The sequence below is a fragment of the Saccoglossus kowalevskii genome, chromosome 13 (assembly GCF_978046115.1).
Source record: "Saccoglossus kowalevskii chromosome 13, keSacKowa6.1, whole genome shotgun sequence".
NCBI lineage: Eukaryota > Metazoa > Hemichordata > Enteropneusta > Harrimaniidae > Saccoglossus > Saccoglossus kowalevskii.
This window is the reverse complement of record NC_140653.1, coordinates 36,818,010-36,835,681: the sequence shown is the minus strand read 5'-3', so window position 1 is coordinate 36,835,681 and position 17,672 is coordinate 36,818,010. Positions and strand designations below refer to the sequence as shown.

The following is a 17,672-nucleotide window of genomic DNA, read 5'->3' as shown; positions in this document are numbered from 1 at the left end:
TAGGTGGCATTGGTGTAGAATAAGAGTTCATAGTTTGATATACACTGTCTGCATAAAACATTAGCTGGCATTGGTGTAGAATAAGAGTTCATAGTTTGATATACACCACCTGCATAAAACATTAGCTGGCATTGGTGTAGAATAAGAGTTCATAGTTTGATATACACCACCTGCATAAAACATTAGCTGGCATTGGTGTAGAATAAGAGTTCATAGTTTGATATACACCACCTGCATAAAACATTAGCTGGCATTGGTGTAGAATAAGAGTTCATAGTTTGATATACACCACCTGCATAAAACATCAGCTGGCATTGGTGTAGAATAAGAGTTGATAGTTTGATATACACCACCTGCATAAAACATTAGCTGGCATTGGTGTAGAATAAGAGTTCATAGTTTGATATACACTGTCTGCATAAAACATTAGGTGGCATTGGTGTAGAATAAGAGTTCATAGTTTGATATACACTGCCTGCATAAAACATTAGCTGGCATTGGTGTAGAATAAGAGTTCATAGTTTGATATACACTGCCTGCATAAAACATTAGCTGGCATTGGTGTAGAATAAGAGTTCATAGTTTGATATACACTGTCTGCATAAAACATTAGGTGGCATTGGTGTAGAATAAGAGTTCATAGTTTGATATACACTGCCTGCATAAAACATTAGGTGGCATTGGTGTAGAATAAGAGTTCATAGTTTGATATACACTGCCTGCATAAAACATTAGGTGGCATTGGTGTAGAATAAGAGTTCATAGTTTGATATACACTGCCTGCATAAAACATTAGGTGGCATTGGTGTAGAATAAGAGTTCATAGTTTGATATACACTGCCTGCATAAAACATCAGCTGGCATTGGTGTAGAATAAGAGTTCATAGTTTGATATACACTGCCTGCATAAAACATTAGCTGGCATTGGTGTAGAATAAGAGTTCATAGTTTGATATACACCACCTGCATAAAACATCAGCTGGCATTGGTGTAGAATAAGAGTTGATAGTTTGATATACACCACCTGCATAAAACATTAGCTGGCATTGGTGTAGAATAAGAGTTGATAGTTTGATATACACTGTCTGCATAAAACATTAGGTGGCATTGGTGTAGAATAAGAGTTCATAGTTTGATATACACTGCCTGCATAAAACATCAGCTGGCATTGGTGTAGAATAAGAGTTCATAGTTTGATAGCTGGCATTGGTGTAGAATAAGAGTTCATAGTTTGATATACACTGCCTGCATAAAACATTAGCTGGCATTGGTGTAGAATAAGAGTTCATAGTTTGATATACACTGCCTGCAGAAAACATTAGCTGGCATTGGTGTAGAATAAGAGTTCATAGTTTGATATACACTGCCTGCATAAAACATTAGGTGGCATTGGTGTAGAATAAGAGTTGATAGTTTGATATACACCACCTGCATAAAACATTAGCTGGCATTGGTGTAGAATAAGAGTTGATAGTTTGATATACACTGCCTGCATAAAACATTAGGTGGCATTGGTGTAGAATAAGAGTTCATAGTTTGATATACACTGCCTGCATAAAACATTAGGTGGCATTGGTGTAGAATAAGAGTTCATAGTTTGATATACACTGCCTGCATAAAACATTAGGTGGCATTGGTGTAGAATAAGAGTTGATAGTTTGATATACACTGCCTGCATAAAACATTAGGTGGCATTGGTGTAGAATAAGAGTTGATAGTTTGATATACACCACCTGCATAAAACATTAGCTGGCATTGGTGTAGAATAAGAGTTCATAGTTTGATATACACCACCTGCATAAAACATTAGGTGGCATTTGTGTAGAATAAGAGTTCATAGTTTGATATACACTGCCTGCATAAAACATTAGGTGGCATTGGTGTAGAATAAGAGTTCATAGTTTGATATACACTGCCTGCATAAAACATTAGCTGGCATTGGTGTAGAATAAGAGTTCATAGTTTGATATACACTGCCTGCATAAAACATTAGGTGGCATTGGTGTAGAATAAGAGTTCATAGTTTGATATACACTGCCTGCATAAAACATCAGCTGGCATTGGTGTAGAATAAGAGTTCATAGTTTGATATACACTGCCTGCATAAAACATTAGCTGGCATTGGTGTAGAATAAGAGTTGATAGTTTGATATACACTGTCTGCATAAAACATTAGGTGGCATTGGTGTAGAATAAGAGTTCATAGTTTGATATACACTGCCTGCATAAAACATTAGGTGGCATTGGTGTAGAATAAGAGTTCATAGTTTGATATACACTGCCTGCATAAAACATTAGGTGGCATTGGTGTAGAATAAGAGTTCATAGTTTGATATACACTGCCTGCATAAAACATTAGGTGGCATTGGTGTAGAATAAGAGTTCATAGTTTGATATACACTGCCTGCATAAAACATCAGCTGGCATTGGTGTAGAATAAGAGTTCATAGTTTGATATACACTGCCTGCATAAAACATTAGCTGGCATTGGTGTAGAATAAGAGTTCATAGTTTGATATACATCACCTGCATAAAACATCAGCTGGCATTGGTGTAGAATAAGAGTTGATAGTTTGATATACACCACCTGCATAAAACATTAGCTGGCATTGGTGTAGAATAAGAGTTGATAGTTTGATATACACTGTCTGCATAAAACATTAGGTGGCATTGGTGTAGAATAAGAGTTCATAGTTTGATATACACCACCTGCATAAAACATTAGCTGGCATTGGTGTAGAATAAGAGTTCATAGTTTGATATACACTGCCTGCATAAAACATTAGCTGGCATTGGTGTAGAATAAGAGTTCATAGTTTGATATACACTGCCTGCATAAAACATTAGGTGGCATTGGTGTAGAATAAGAGTTCATAGTTTGATATACACTGCCTGCATAAAACATTAGGTGGCATTGGTGTAGAATAAGAGTTCATAGTTTGATATACACTGCCTGCATAAAACATTAGCTGGCATTGGTGTAGAATAAGAGTTCATAGTTTGATGTACACTGCCTGCATAAAACATTAGCTGGCATTGGTGTAGAATAAGAGTTGATAGTTTGATATACACTGCCTGCATAAAACATTAGCTGGCATTGGTGTAGAATAAGAGTTCATAGCTTGATATACACTGCCTGCATAAAACATTAGCTGGCATTGGTGTAGAATAAGAGTTCATAGTTTGATATACACTGCCTGCATAAAACATCAGCTGGCATTGGTGTAGAATAAGAGTTCATAGTTTGATATACACTGCCTGCATAAAACATTAGGTGGCATTGGTGTAGAATAAGAGTTCATAGTTTGATATACACTGCCTGCATAAAACATTAGGTGGCATTGGTGTAGAATAAGAGTTCATAGTTTGATGTACACTGCCTGCATAAAACATCAGCTGGCATTGGTGTAGAATAAGAGTTCATAGTTTGATATACACTGCCTGCATAAAACATTAGGTGGCATTGGTGTAGAATAAGAGTTCATAGTTTGATATACACTGCCTGCATAGAACATCAGCTGGCATTGGTGTAGAATAAGAGTTCATAGTTTGATAGCTGGCATTGGTGTAGAATAAGAGTTCATAGTTTGATATACACTGCCTGCATAAAACATTAGCTGGCATTGGTGTAGAATAAGAGTTCATAGTTTGATATACACTGCCTGCAGAAAACATTAGCTGGCATTGGTGTAGAATAAGAGTTCATAGTTTGATATACACTGCCTGCATAAAACATTAGGTGGCATTGGTGTAGAATAAGAGTTGATAGTTTGATATACACCACCTGCATAAAACATTAGCTGGCATTGGTGTAGAATAAGAGTTGATAGTTTGATATACACTGCCTGCATAAAACATTAGGTGGCATTGGTGTAGAATAAGAGTTCATAGTTTGATATACACTGCCTGCATAAAACATTAGGTGGCATTGGTGTAGAATAAGAGTTGATAGTTTGATATACACTGTCTGCATAAAACATTAGGTGGCATTGGTGTAGAATAAGAGTTGATAGTTTGATATACACTGCCTGCATAAAACATTAGGTGGCATTGGTGTAGAATAAGAGTTGATAGTTTGATATACACCACCTGCATAAAACATTAGCTGGCATTGGTGTAGAATAAGAGTTGATAGTTTGATATACACTGTCTGCATAAAACATTAGGTGGCATTGGTGTACAATAAGAGTTCATAGTTTGATATACACTGCCTGCATAAAACATTAGGTGGCATTGGTGTAGAATAAGAGTTCATAGTTTGATATACACTGCCTGCAGAAAACATTAGCTGGCATTGGTGTAGAATAAGAGTTCATAGTTTGATATACACTGCCTGCATAAAACATTAGGTGGCATTGGTGTAGAATAAGAGTTGATAGTTTGATATACACTGCCTGCATAAAACATTAGGTGGCATTGGTGTAGAATAAGAGTTCATAGTTTGATATACACTGCCTGCATAAAACATCAGCTGGCATTGGTGTAGAATAAGAGTTCATAGTTTGATATACACTGCCTGCATAAAACATTAGCTGGCATTGGTGTAGAATAAGAGTTCATAGTTTGATATACATCACCTGCATAAAACATCAGCTGGCATTGGTGTAGAATAAGAGTTGATAGTTTGATATACACCACCTGCATAAAACATTAGCTGGCATTGGTGTAGAATAAGAGTTGATAGTTTGATATACACTGTCTGCATAAAACATTAGGTGGCATTGGTGTAGAATAAGAGTTCATAGTTTGATATACACCACCTGCATAAAACATTAGCTGGCATTGGTGTAGAATAAGAGTTCATAGTTTGATATACACTGCCTGCATAAAACATTAGCTGGCATTGGTGTAGAATAAGAGTTCATAGTTTGATATACACTGCCTGCATAAAACATCAGCTGGCATTGGTGTAGAATAAGAGTTCATAGTTTGATAGCTGGCATTGGTGTAGAATAAGAGTTCATAGTTTGATATACACCGCCTGCATAAAACATTAGGTGGCATAGGTGTAGAATAAGAGTTCATAGTTTGATATACACCGCCTGCATAAAACATTAGCTGGCATTGGTGTAGAATAAGAGTTCATAGTTTGATATACACCACCTGCATAAAACATCAGCTGGCATTGGTGTAGAATAAGAGTTGATAGTTTGATATACACCACCTGCATAAAACATTAGCTGGCATTGGTGTAGAATAAGAGTTCATAGTTTGATATACACCACCTGCATAAAACATTAGCTGGCATTGGTGTAGAATAAGAGTTCATAGTTTGATATACACCACCTGCATAAAACATTAGCTGGCATTGGTGTAGAATAAGAGTTCATAGTTTGATATACACCACCTGCATAAAACATCAGCTGGCATTGGTGTAGAATAAGAGTTGATAGTTTGATATACACCACCTGCATAAAACATTAGCTGGCATTGGTGTAGAATAAGAGTTCATAGTTTGATATACACCACCTGCATAAAACATTAGCTGGCATTGGTGTAGAATAAGAGTTCATAGTTTGATATACACCACCTGCATAAAACATCAGCTGGCATTGGTGTAGAATAAGAGTTGATAGTTTGATATACACCACCTGCATAAAACATTAGCTGGCATTGGTGTAGAATAAGAGTTCATAGTTTGATATACACCACCTGCATAAAACATTAGCTGGCATTGGTGTAGAATAAGAGTTCATAGTTTGATATACACCACCTGCATAAAACATTAGCTGGCATTGGTGTAGAATAAGAGTTCATAGTTTGATATACACCACCTGCATAAAACATCAGCTGGCATTGGTGTAGAATAAGAGTTGATAGTTTGATATACACCACCTGCATAAAACATTAGCTGGCATTGGTGTAGAATAAGAGTTCATAGTTTGATATACACTGTCTGCATAAAACATTAGGTGGCATTGGTGTAGAATAAGAGTTCATAGTTTGATATACACCACCTGCATAAAACATTAGCTGGCATTGGTGTAGAATAAGAGTTCATAGTTTGATATACACCACCTGCATAAAACATCAGCTGGCATTGGTGTAGAATAAGAGTTCATAGTTTGATATACACTGCCTGCATAAAACATTAGCTGGCATTGGTGTAGAATAAGAGTTCATAGTTTGATATACACTGCCTGCATAAAACATTAGGTGGCATTGGTGTAGAATAAGAGTTCATAGTTTGATATACACTGCCTGCATAAAACATTAGGTGGCATTGGTGTAGAATAAGAGTTCATAGTTTGATATACACTGCCTGCATAAAACATTAGGTGGCATTGGTGTAGAATAAGAGTTCATAGTTTGATATACACTGCCTGCATAAAACATTAGCTGGCATTGGTGTAGAATAAGAGTTCATAGTTTGATGTACACTGCCTGCATAAAACATCAGCTAGCATTGGTGTAGAATAAGAGTTCATAGTTTGATATACACTGCCTGCATAAAACATTAGGTGGCATTGGTGTAGAATAAGAGTTGATAGTTTGATATACACCACCTGCATAAAACATTAGGTGGCATTGGTGTAGAATAAGAGTTCATAGTTTGATATACACTGCCTGCATAAAACATTAGGTGGCATTGGTGTAGAATAAGAGTTGATAGTTTGATATACACTGCCTGCATAAAACATTAGGTGGCATTGGTGTAGAATAAGAGTTCATAGTTTGATATACACTGCCTGCATAAAACATTAGGTGGCATTGGTGTAGAATAAGAGTTCATAGTTTGATATACACTGCCTGCATAAAACATTAGGTGGCATTGGTGTAGAATAAGAGTTCATAGTTTGATATACACTGCCTGCATAAAACATTAGGTGGCATTGGTGTAGAATAAGAGTTCATAGTTTGATATACACCACCTGCATAAAACATTAGCTGGCATTGGTGTAGAATAAGAGTTCATAGTTTGATATACACTGCCTGCATAAAACATTAGCTGGCATTGGTGTAGAATAAGAGTTCATAGTTTGATATACACTGCCTGCATAAAACATCAGCTGGCATTGGTGTAGAATAAGAGTTCATAGTTTGATATACACTGCCTGCATAAAACATCAGCTGGCATTGGTGTAGAATAAGAGTTCATAGTTTGATATACACTGCCTGCATAAAACATTAGCTGGCATTGGTGTAGAATAAGAGTTCATAGTTTGATATACACCACCTGCATAAAACATTAGCTGGCATTGGTGTAGAATAAGAGTTCATAGTTTGATAGCTGGCATTGGTGTAGAATAAGAGTTCATAGTTTGATATACACCGCCTGCATAAAACATTAGGTGGCATTGGTGTAGAATAAGAGTTCATAGTTTGATATACACTGCCTGCATAAAACATTAGGTGGCATTGGTGTAGAATAAGAGTTCATAGTTTGATATACACCGCCTGCATAAAACATTAGCTGGCATTGGTGTAGAATAAGAGTTCATAGTTTGATAGCTGGCATTGGTGTAGAATAAGAGTTCATAGTTTGATATACACCGCCTGCATAAAACATTAGGTGGCATTGGTGTAGAATAAGAGTTCATAGTTTGATAGCTGGCATTGGTGTAGAATAATAGTTCATAGTTTGATATACACCACCTGCATAAAACATTAGCTGGCATTGGTGTAGAATAAGAGTTCATAGTTTGATAGCTGGCATTGGTGTAGAATAAGAGTTCATAGTTTGATATACACCGCCTGCATAAAACATTAGGTGGCATTGGTGTAGAATAAGAGTTCATAGTTTGATATACACTGTCTGCATAAAACATTAGCTGGCATTGGTGTAGAATAAGAGTTCATAGTTTGATATACACCGCCTGCATAAAACATTAGCTGGCATTGGTGTAGAATAAGAGTTCATAGTTTGATATACACCACCTGCATAAAACATTAGCTGGCATTGGTGTAGAATAAGAGTTCATAGTTTGATATACACCACCTGCATAAAACATCAGCTGGCATTGGTGTAGAATAAGAGTTGATAGTTTGATATACAACACCTGCATAAAACATCAGCTGGCATTGGTGTAGAATAAGAGTTCATAGTTTGATATACACCACCTGCATAAAACATTAGCTGGCATTGGTGTAGAATAAGAGTTCATAGTTTGATATACACCACCTGCATAAAACATTAGCTGGCATTGGTGTAGAATAATAGTTCATAGTTTGATATACACCACCTGCATAAAACATCAGCTGGCATTGGTGTAGAATAAGAGTTCATAGTTTGATATACATCGCTATCTTGAATACATCACTGGTAAATGATTATAAATTGTTTATAAAACTACAAACCATGTTAAAATTTGACAAAAAGTATTTCACTACACTGATCATTAATCTTTCCAAAGCCTAAACTCCACTCTTCTTCAGAACTGTCTATTCCTAAAAGAAATTGTAATTGTGTAATATGGTGAGACTAAATGTACTGTGCTTCCCTTTTCTACATTAAGTTAAGAAATGATTTTAGTGGAGTGTCAAATTTGTGTCTCAATTATGGGACAAAATAGTTACATTTATTGACTTTATCAGTTTATTTGTCACATTGTTATTTCACCAATTGTATCATAGAACACTATACAGAGTGTGCCTCAAGTGGTGGAATTTGGCTGTCAATAGTGACTGCACTATGAAAAACAAAGTCGATTATACCTTCTGCCACTGAGGGTGCTATTACACTTTATCTATGCATGGAGTGAAGTATTCGTTGAGATTATTGGGGAGCAGTGCTGAGTTTAATATAATCCAGTGATAATCTACTCATTGGCTTTTTATCTGGCTCTCTGACATGGTGTGCAAATAGTTTCCATAGCCATCAGACAGAATAAGTTGACCCCAAATATTGTTACTCAGGCAGGTTGATATGATAAATGATAAGCTAAAAAACACAAGAAACATCTTCGCATCATTTTTTGCAACTAATTTTTTTTAAGCCTAGGCTTTTGGTACTGCTATTCTTGACACTTAGTTAGCACACAAGGCCTTTAAATAGGGATTACATAATGTCATTGTTTTGATGGAAACAAATTTTTGTCATTTAATTAATTGAACCTTTCTCTCCAACAACAATAATATGATGTGTTTTCCATAGGATCAAGCGCATAGAGAACCTAGACGCATTGTTAAAACTAGATGTATTGGATCTCCACGGAAACCAAATAGGGAGAATAGAAAATTTGGGCCACTTGTCAGAGTTGAGGGTGTTGAATCTAGCTGGCAATGCCATCTGTTATGTGGACCACTTAGCTGGTATGGATTCCTTGGCAGAATTAAATCTCAGGCGCAATAGAATATCTACTGTGGTAAGTCAGTCATTTATTATTCCCTGTTTCAGGTGCAGCCTGAAAAGGAGAGTAATATTTCTTATTTCCAGTTTCCGTCTGTGACGTCTCTAACATTTTCTAAGAAATTCTGCAGCAGATATTGATGAAACTTGGCAGGTTGATAAATAAGTCTCTGCTGAATATGCACGTAATTGTTTTTTGCAGATCTGAAAATCCTAAGTGGGTCTTTTTCTTGATTTTCATCTAAAATTACCTCTCCCAACACCACTGAGAGAATAACTGAGCATGCTCAGAATAAATAATTAGCTTATATTGTAATGCTAGGGTTTTAAGTGATGTCATGACCTTGATCTGAATCAGTGAAAGATGGGTCAGACCATTACCAATCTCAGTGGAAACTGTAGAGGGGTGTCAGGGCTACATTTTTAGGGGAATTATAGTGGTGATACTGAAACAAACCCAGGTCCTGGTAATATACAAAGACCTGAATTAACAAAGAAGTCAATTTGTTATTAAAGGTACATCAAGATTTACTCAGATTTATGAATGCAGTTGCTTCAGCATGTATACATGTATGAGACATAGTTGGGTTGCATTTGTGTACTCTGAGATTTTGGACTCGGGTCAATGGAAGTTTTCAGTACAATAATAGATTAAGGGAAATCATTTAATGATGAATTGTACCCATATAGGGTACATATTAATTCAACTGTTTGCAGATGTTTCATGTATTATTTTAACATGTGTATTTTATAATTAAATGAATTATGATTAAATTCCCTGTTCCTTTGAGCAAGTAGGGCCCATAATAAAAAGCAAAACTTCAAAAGATTTCTTTAGACTGATTGAAATCATGGTATAAATGTCTGACTAATCAATTCATTGAAGTGGGGTCGATGCAATTCTTCGCAAATTCTTAAAGACTTTTTGATAATGCAATGCGAAAGTAAATTATTGATGTTGAAGTATGATCTGTTGGACTAGATTTCAGCGAATAAACAGCATTGTTTTTTAGCTCTGTTAGCTCCGCTGTCGACTTTGTCGAGCGGAGCTTATCATATAAGTGATTGTTCGTCGTCGTCGTCGTCCGTGTCAATGTTTTACTTTTTCGACTTCTTCTTGAAAACTACAAGCCTGAATGCTTTGATACTTGGTGTATATGTACCTTGGGTAGACCTCTCTCAGATTTGTTCATTTCATGATGATATCTTCAATTCTCTAATTTTGGTGAATATTTTTGTTATTTTTGGTAAAAAGTCATATTTTCGACTTCTTGTTAAAAACCTCAAGTCCAATTGCTTTGATATTACATATATAGGTACTACATGTGGACCTCTCTCAGATTTGTTCATTTTGTAATGATATCTTCAATTCTCTAATTTTGGTGAATATTTTTGTCATTTTTGGTAAAAGGTGATATTTTCGACTTCTTGTTCTTGTTATTTTTGAATTCTTGTTGAAAACAGTAAGTCCTGTTGCTTTGATACTATACATTTTGTTCATTTTCTAATGATATCTTCTGTTCTTTAATTGCAATGTGCATTGCTATCAGCGGAGCTGTCTCAGTCGACAGGCTGCTTGTTCGTAAAACTGGTAACGAGAAATTTCTGATAGGTAAACTGAATATGGCATGAAATATTTACTGCGTTTAATTTTTATTAAGAAGTCATACTTGAAGCTTAGCTTACACACAGTTACCATGGACACTTCACAACATATTCACGAAGGTCGTTATCCACACTGTATCATATAAAAACAATTACCAGTACTCCTTAAACAATGATCAAAGACCAAGTCTTATGCTTAGACAGTCAAATTAATGGCATTTTGAAGGGGATGGGTGCTCAGCCGAACGTGAACCCGAAAATAGAAATGTCCCAAAATTGGGGGATGGGCGCTTAGCCAAACATAGGCATTAAGCCAATCGAATATGGTATATATTAGTTTGTCAGTCAGTAACACTTTAGCAATTTCAAGAATTTAAAACCTTTAAATTTTCGTATAAATCACTTTAGAATACTTTAGCAGAATTTGAACTAAAAACAGTAATTTGTTTTTTTGTATATATGAAATTTTTGAGACTCGAAAAACAGGATGTTTCATGTATCGTATTTATACGGGTAAGCGCTCAGGGTCCTGAACATGGAAAATTGACAAATAATAGGGGTGGGCCCATGCCCGGACATCCCCTGCCAAAAAAGAAACGAAAATTGACAACACGCAGATTGAACTGTGACAGGGAATAGAATGGCAAATGAAAACATGCAACAAAAATAAATGAACAATATGCAACATTAGAAGTAAAACAAAACTAATGTAATGCTTATAATGTGACAAATAAACCAGAAATAATAAAAATCGACAGTGAGCAATCATTTGAATTAGGATTTCCCTGCTGATAAACACGTCCAATACGCGTGAACTCAAAATGAACTAAAATGTCAGGGGTTAAACTACGTAAAATTATTTCCAGTTTTGACAAATACCAGATCATACAAGATCAAAAATAATATACAAATTTACACAGTAATAATTATGAAAGTTCATAGTTGTTTGAAAAAACTTCTCAGATCTCTATCAAAGTCAACCCCTCAAAGTCCAAGTCAGCATCACTGTCAATAAATAATCTGCATATGACAAAAACTGACAATAACTAATCAGCATATGGCAAAAACTGACAATAACTAATCTGCATATGACAAAAACTGACAATAACTAATCTGCATATGACAAAAACAGACAATAACTAATCTGCATATGACAAAAACAGACAATAACTAATCTGCATATGACAAAAACTGACAATAACTAATCTGCATATGACAAAAACTGACAATAACTAATCTGCATATGGCAAAAACTGACAATAATTAATCTGCATATGGCAAAAACAGACAATAACTAATCTGCATATGGCAAAAACAGACAATAACTAATCTGCATATGGCAAAAACTGACAATAACTAATCTGCATATGACAAAAACCTGTGATAATAACTAATCGGCATATGGCAAAAACTGACAATAACTAATCTGCATATGGCAAAAACTGACAATAATTAATCTGCATATGGCAAAAACAGACAATACTAATCTGCATATGGCGAAAACCTGTGATAATAACTAATCGGCATATGGCAAAAACTGACAATATCTAATCTGCATATGGCATAACTGTGACAATGACTAATCTGCATATGGCAAAAACTGACAATAACTAATCTGCATATGGCAAAAACTATGACAATAACTAATCTGCATATGACAAAAACTGTGACAATGACTAATCTGCATATGGCAAAAACTGACAATAACTAATCTGCATATGGCAAAAACTATGACAATAACTAATCTGCATATGGCAAAAACTGTGACAATGACTAATCTGCATATGGCAAAAACTGACAATAACTAATCTGCATATGGCAAAAACTATGACAATAACTAATCTGCATATGACAAAAACTGTGACAATGACTAATCTGCATATGGCAAAAACTGACAATATCTAATCTGCATATGGCATAACTGTGACAATGACTAATCTGCATATAACAAAAACTGTGACAATGACTAATCTGCATATGGCAAAAACTGACAATAACTAATCTGCATATGGCAAAAACTATGACAATAACTAATCTGCATATGACAAAAACTGTGACAATAACTAATCTGCATATGGCAAAAACTGTGACAATGACTAATCTGCATATGGCAAAAACTATGACAATAACTAATCTGCATATGGCAAAAACTGACAATAACTAATCTGTATATGGCAAAAACTGACAATAACTAATCTGCATATGACAAAAACTGTGACAATGACTAATCTGCATATGACAAAAACTGTGATAATAACTAATCTGCATATGGCAAAAACTGTGACAATAACTAATCTGCATATGGCAAAAACTGTGACAGTAACTAGTCTGCATATGGCAAAAACTGACAATAACTAATCTGCATATGACAAAAACTGACTATAACTAATCTGCATATGACAAAAACTGTGACAATGACTAATCTGCATATGACAAAAACTGACAATGACTAATCTGCATATGACAAAAACTGTGACAATGACTAATCTGCATATGGCAAAAACTGTGACAATAACTAATCTGCATGACAAAAACTGACAATGACTAATCTGCATATGACAAAAACTGTGACAATAACTAATCTGTATATGGCAAAAACTGACAATAACTAATCTGCATATGACAAAAACTGTGACAATGACTAATCTGCATATGGCAAAAACTGACAATAACTAATCTGCATATGGCAAAAACTATGACAATAACTAATCTGCATATGGCAAAAACTGACAATAACTAATCTGTATATGGCAAAAACTGACAATAACTAATCTGCATATGACAAAAACTGTGACAATGACTAATCTGCATATGGCAAAAACTGTGACAATAACTAATCTGCATATGGCAAAAACTATGACAATAACTAATCTGCATATGGCAAAAACTATGACAATAACTAATCTGCATGACAAAAACTGACAATAACTAATCTGTATATGACAAAAACTGTGACAATGACTAATCTGCATATGGCAAAAACTGTGACAATAACTAATCTGCATGACAAAAACTGACAATGACTAATCTGCATATGAAAAAAACTGTGACAATAACTAATCTGTATATGGCAAAAACTGACAATAACTAATCTGCATATGGCAAAAACTGTGACAATGACTAATCTGCATATGGCAAAAACTATGACAATAACTAATCTGCATATGGCAAAAACTATGACAATAACTAATCTGCATATGACAAAAACTGACAATGACTAATCTGCATATGACAAAAACTGACAATAACTAATCTGCATATGACAAAAACTATGACAATAACTAATCTGCATATGGCAAAAACTATGACAATAACTAATCTGCATATGACAAAAACTGACAATGACTAATCTGCATATGGCAAAAACTGACAATAACTAATCTGCATATGACAAAAACTATGACAATAACTAATCTGCATATGGCAAAAACTATGACAATAACTAATCTGCATATGGCAAAAACTGACAATAACTAATCTGTATATGGCAAAAACTGTGACAATGACTAATCTGCATATGACAAAAACTGTGACAATAACTAATCTGTATATGGCAAAAACTGACAATAACTAATCTGCATATGACAAAAACTGTGACAATGACTAATCTGCATATGGCAAAAACTGACAATAACTAATCTGCATATGGCAAAAACTATGACAATAACTAATCTGCATATGGCAAAAACTGACAATAACTAATCTGTATATGGCAAAAACTGACAATAACTAATCTGCATATGACAAAAACTGTGACAATGACTAATCTGCATATGGCAAAAACTGTGACAATAACTAATCTGCATATGGCAAAAACTATGACAATAACTAATCTGCATATGGCAAAAACTATGACAATAACTAATCTGCATGACAAAAACTGACAATAACTAATCTGTATATGACAAAAACTGTGACAATGACTAATCTGCATATGGCAAAAACTGTGACAATAACTAATCTGCATGACAAAAACCGACAATGACTAATCTGTATATGGCAAAAACTGTGACAATGACTAATCTGCATATGACAAAAACTGTGACAATGACTAATCTGCATATGGCAAAAACTGTGACAATAACTAATCTGCATATGGCAAAAACTGTGACAGTAACTAGTCTGCATATGGCAAAAACTGACAATAACTAATCTGCATATGACAAAAACTGACTATAACTAATCTGCATATGACAAAAACTGTGACAATAACTAATCTGTATATGACAAAAACTGTGACAATAACTAATCTGCATATGACAAAAACTATGACAATAACTAATCTGCATATGGCAAAAACTGACAATAACTAATCGGCATATGACAAAAACTGTGACAATAACTAATCTGTATATGACAAAAACTGTGACAGTAACTAATCTGCATATGGCAAAAACTGTGACAATAACTGACAATAACTAATCTGCATATGACCAAAAATGACAATGACTAATCTGCATATGGCAAAAACTGTGACAATAACCAATCTGCATATGGCAAAAACTGACAATAACTAATCTGCATATGACAAAAACTGTGACAATAACTAATCTGCATGACAAAAACTGTAACAATAACTAATCTGCATATGACAAAAACTGTGACAATAACTAATCTGCATATGACAAAAACTGACAATAACTAATCTGCATATGACAAAAACTGACAATAACTAATCGGCATATGGCAAAAACTGACAATCACTAATCTGCATATGACAAAAACTGACAATGACTAATCTGTATATGACAAAAACTGTGACAATAACTAATCTGCATATGACAAAAACTATGACAATAACTAATCTGCATATGGCAAAAACTGACAATAACTAATCTGCATATGGCAAAAACTATGACAATAACTAATCTGCATATGGCAAAAACTGACAATAACTAATCTGCATATGGCAAAAACAGACAATAACTAATCTGTATATGACAAAAACTGACAATGACTAATCTGTATATGACAAAAACTGTGACAATAACTAATCTGCATATGACAAAAACTATGACAATAACTAATCTGCATATGGCAAAAACTGACAATAACTAATCTGCATATGACAAAAACTGACAATAACTAATCTGTATATGACAAAAACTGACAATGACTAATCTGTATATGACAAAAACTGTGACAATAACTAATCTGCATATGACAAAAACTATGACAATAACTAATCTGCATATGGCAAAAACTGACTATAACTAATCTGCATATGACAAAAACTGTGACAATAACTAATCTGTATATGACAAAAACTGTGACAATAACTAATCTGCATATGACAAAAACTATGACAATAACTAATCTGCATATGGCAAAAACTGACAATAACTAATCGGCATATGACAAAAACTGTGACAATAACTAATCTGTATATGACAAAAACTGTGACAGTAACTAATCTGCATATGGCAAAAACTGTGACAATAACTGACAATAACTAATCTGCATATGACCAAAAATGACAATGACTAATCTGCATATGGCAAAAACTGTGACAATAACCAATCTGCATATGGCAAAAACTGACAATAACTAATCTGCATATGACAAAAACTGTGACAATAACTAATCTGCATGACAAAAACTGTAACAATAACTAATCTGCATATGACAAAAACTGTGACAATAACTAATCTGCATATGACAAAAACTGACAATAACTAATCTGCATATGACAAAAACTGACAATAACTAATCGGCATATGGCAAAAACTGACAATCACTAATCTGCATATGACAAAAACTGACAATGACTAATCTGTATATGACAAAAACTGTGACAATAACTAATCTGCATATGACAAAAACTATGACAATAACTAATCTGCATATGGCAAAAACTGACAATAACTAATCTGCATATGGCAAAAACTATGACAATAACTAATCTGCATATGGCAAAAACTGACAATAACTAATCTGCATATGGCAAAAACAGACAATAACTAATCTGTATATGACAAAAACTGACAATGACTAATCTGTATATGACAAAAACTGTGACAATAACTAATCTGCATATGACAAAAACTATGACAATAACTAATCTGCATATGGCAAAAACTGACAATAACTAATCTGCATATGACAAAAACTGACAATAACTAATCTGTATATGACAAAAACTGACAATGACTAATCTGTATATGACAAAAACTGTGACAATAACTAATCTGCATATGACAAAAACTATGACAATAACTAATCTGCATATGGCAAAAACTGACAATAACTAATCTGCATATGACAAAAACTGTGACAATAACTAATCTGCATATGACAAAAACTGACAATAACTAATCTGCATATGACAAAAACTGACAATGACTAATCTGCATATGGCAAAAACTGTGACAATAACCAATCTGCATGACAAAAACTGTGACAATAACTAATCTGCATATGACAAAAACTGTGACAATAACTAATCTGCATGACAAAAACTGTGACAATAACTAATCTGCATATGGCAAAAACTGTGACAATAACTAATCTGCATATGACAAAAACTGACAATACCTAATCTGCATATGACAAAATCCATGACAATAACCAATCTGCATATGACAAAAACTGACAATAACTAATCTGCATATGACAAAAACTGACAATACCTAATCTGCATATGACAAAATCCATGACAATAACCAATCTGCATATGGCAAAAACTGACAATAACTAATCTGCATATGACAAAAACTGACAATAACTAATCTGCATACATTGTATGACAACTACCATGACAATTACTAACTAATCTGCA

General features: G+C 34.3%; 1 protein-coding gene across 3 annotated transcripts in view; it reads left to right on the top strand.

Annotated features, from left to right (window-relative positions):
- LOC102801257 (leucine-rich repeat-containing protein 49-like) overlaps positions 1 to 17,672 on the top strand; it is a 133,530-nt gene that overhangs the window by 69,424 nt on the left and 46,434 nt on the right. For all 3 annotated transcript variants that reach the window (XM_085507282.1, XM_085507283.1, XM_085507284.1), the window contains one exon: positions 9,095 to 9,305. In XM_085507282.1, coding sequence (XP_085363408.1) covers positions 9,095 to 9,305 — 211 coding nt within the window. The remainder of the gene's footprint in view (positions 1 to 9,094; positions 9,306 to 17,672) is intronic.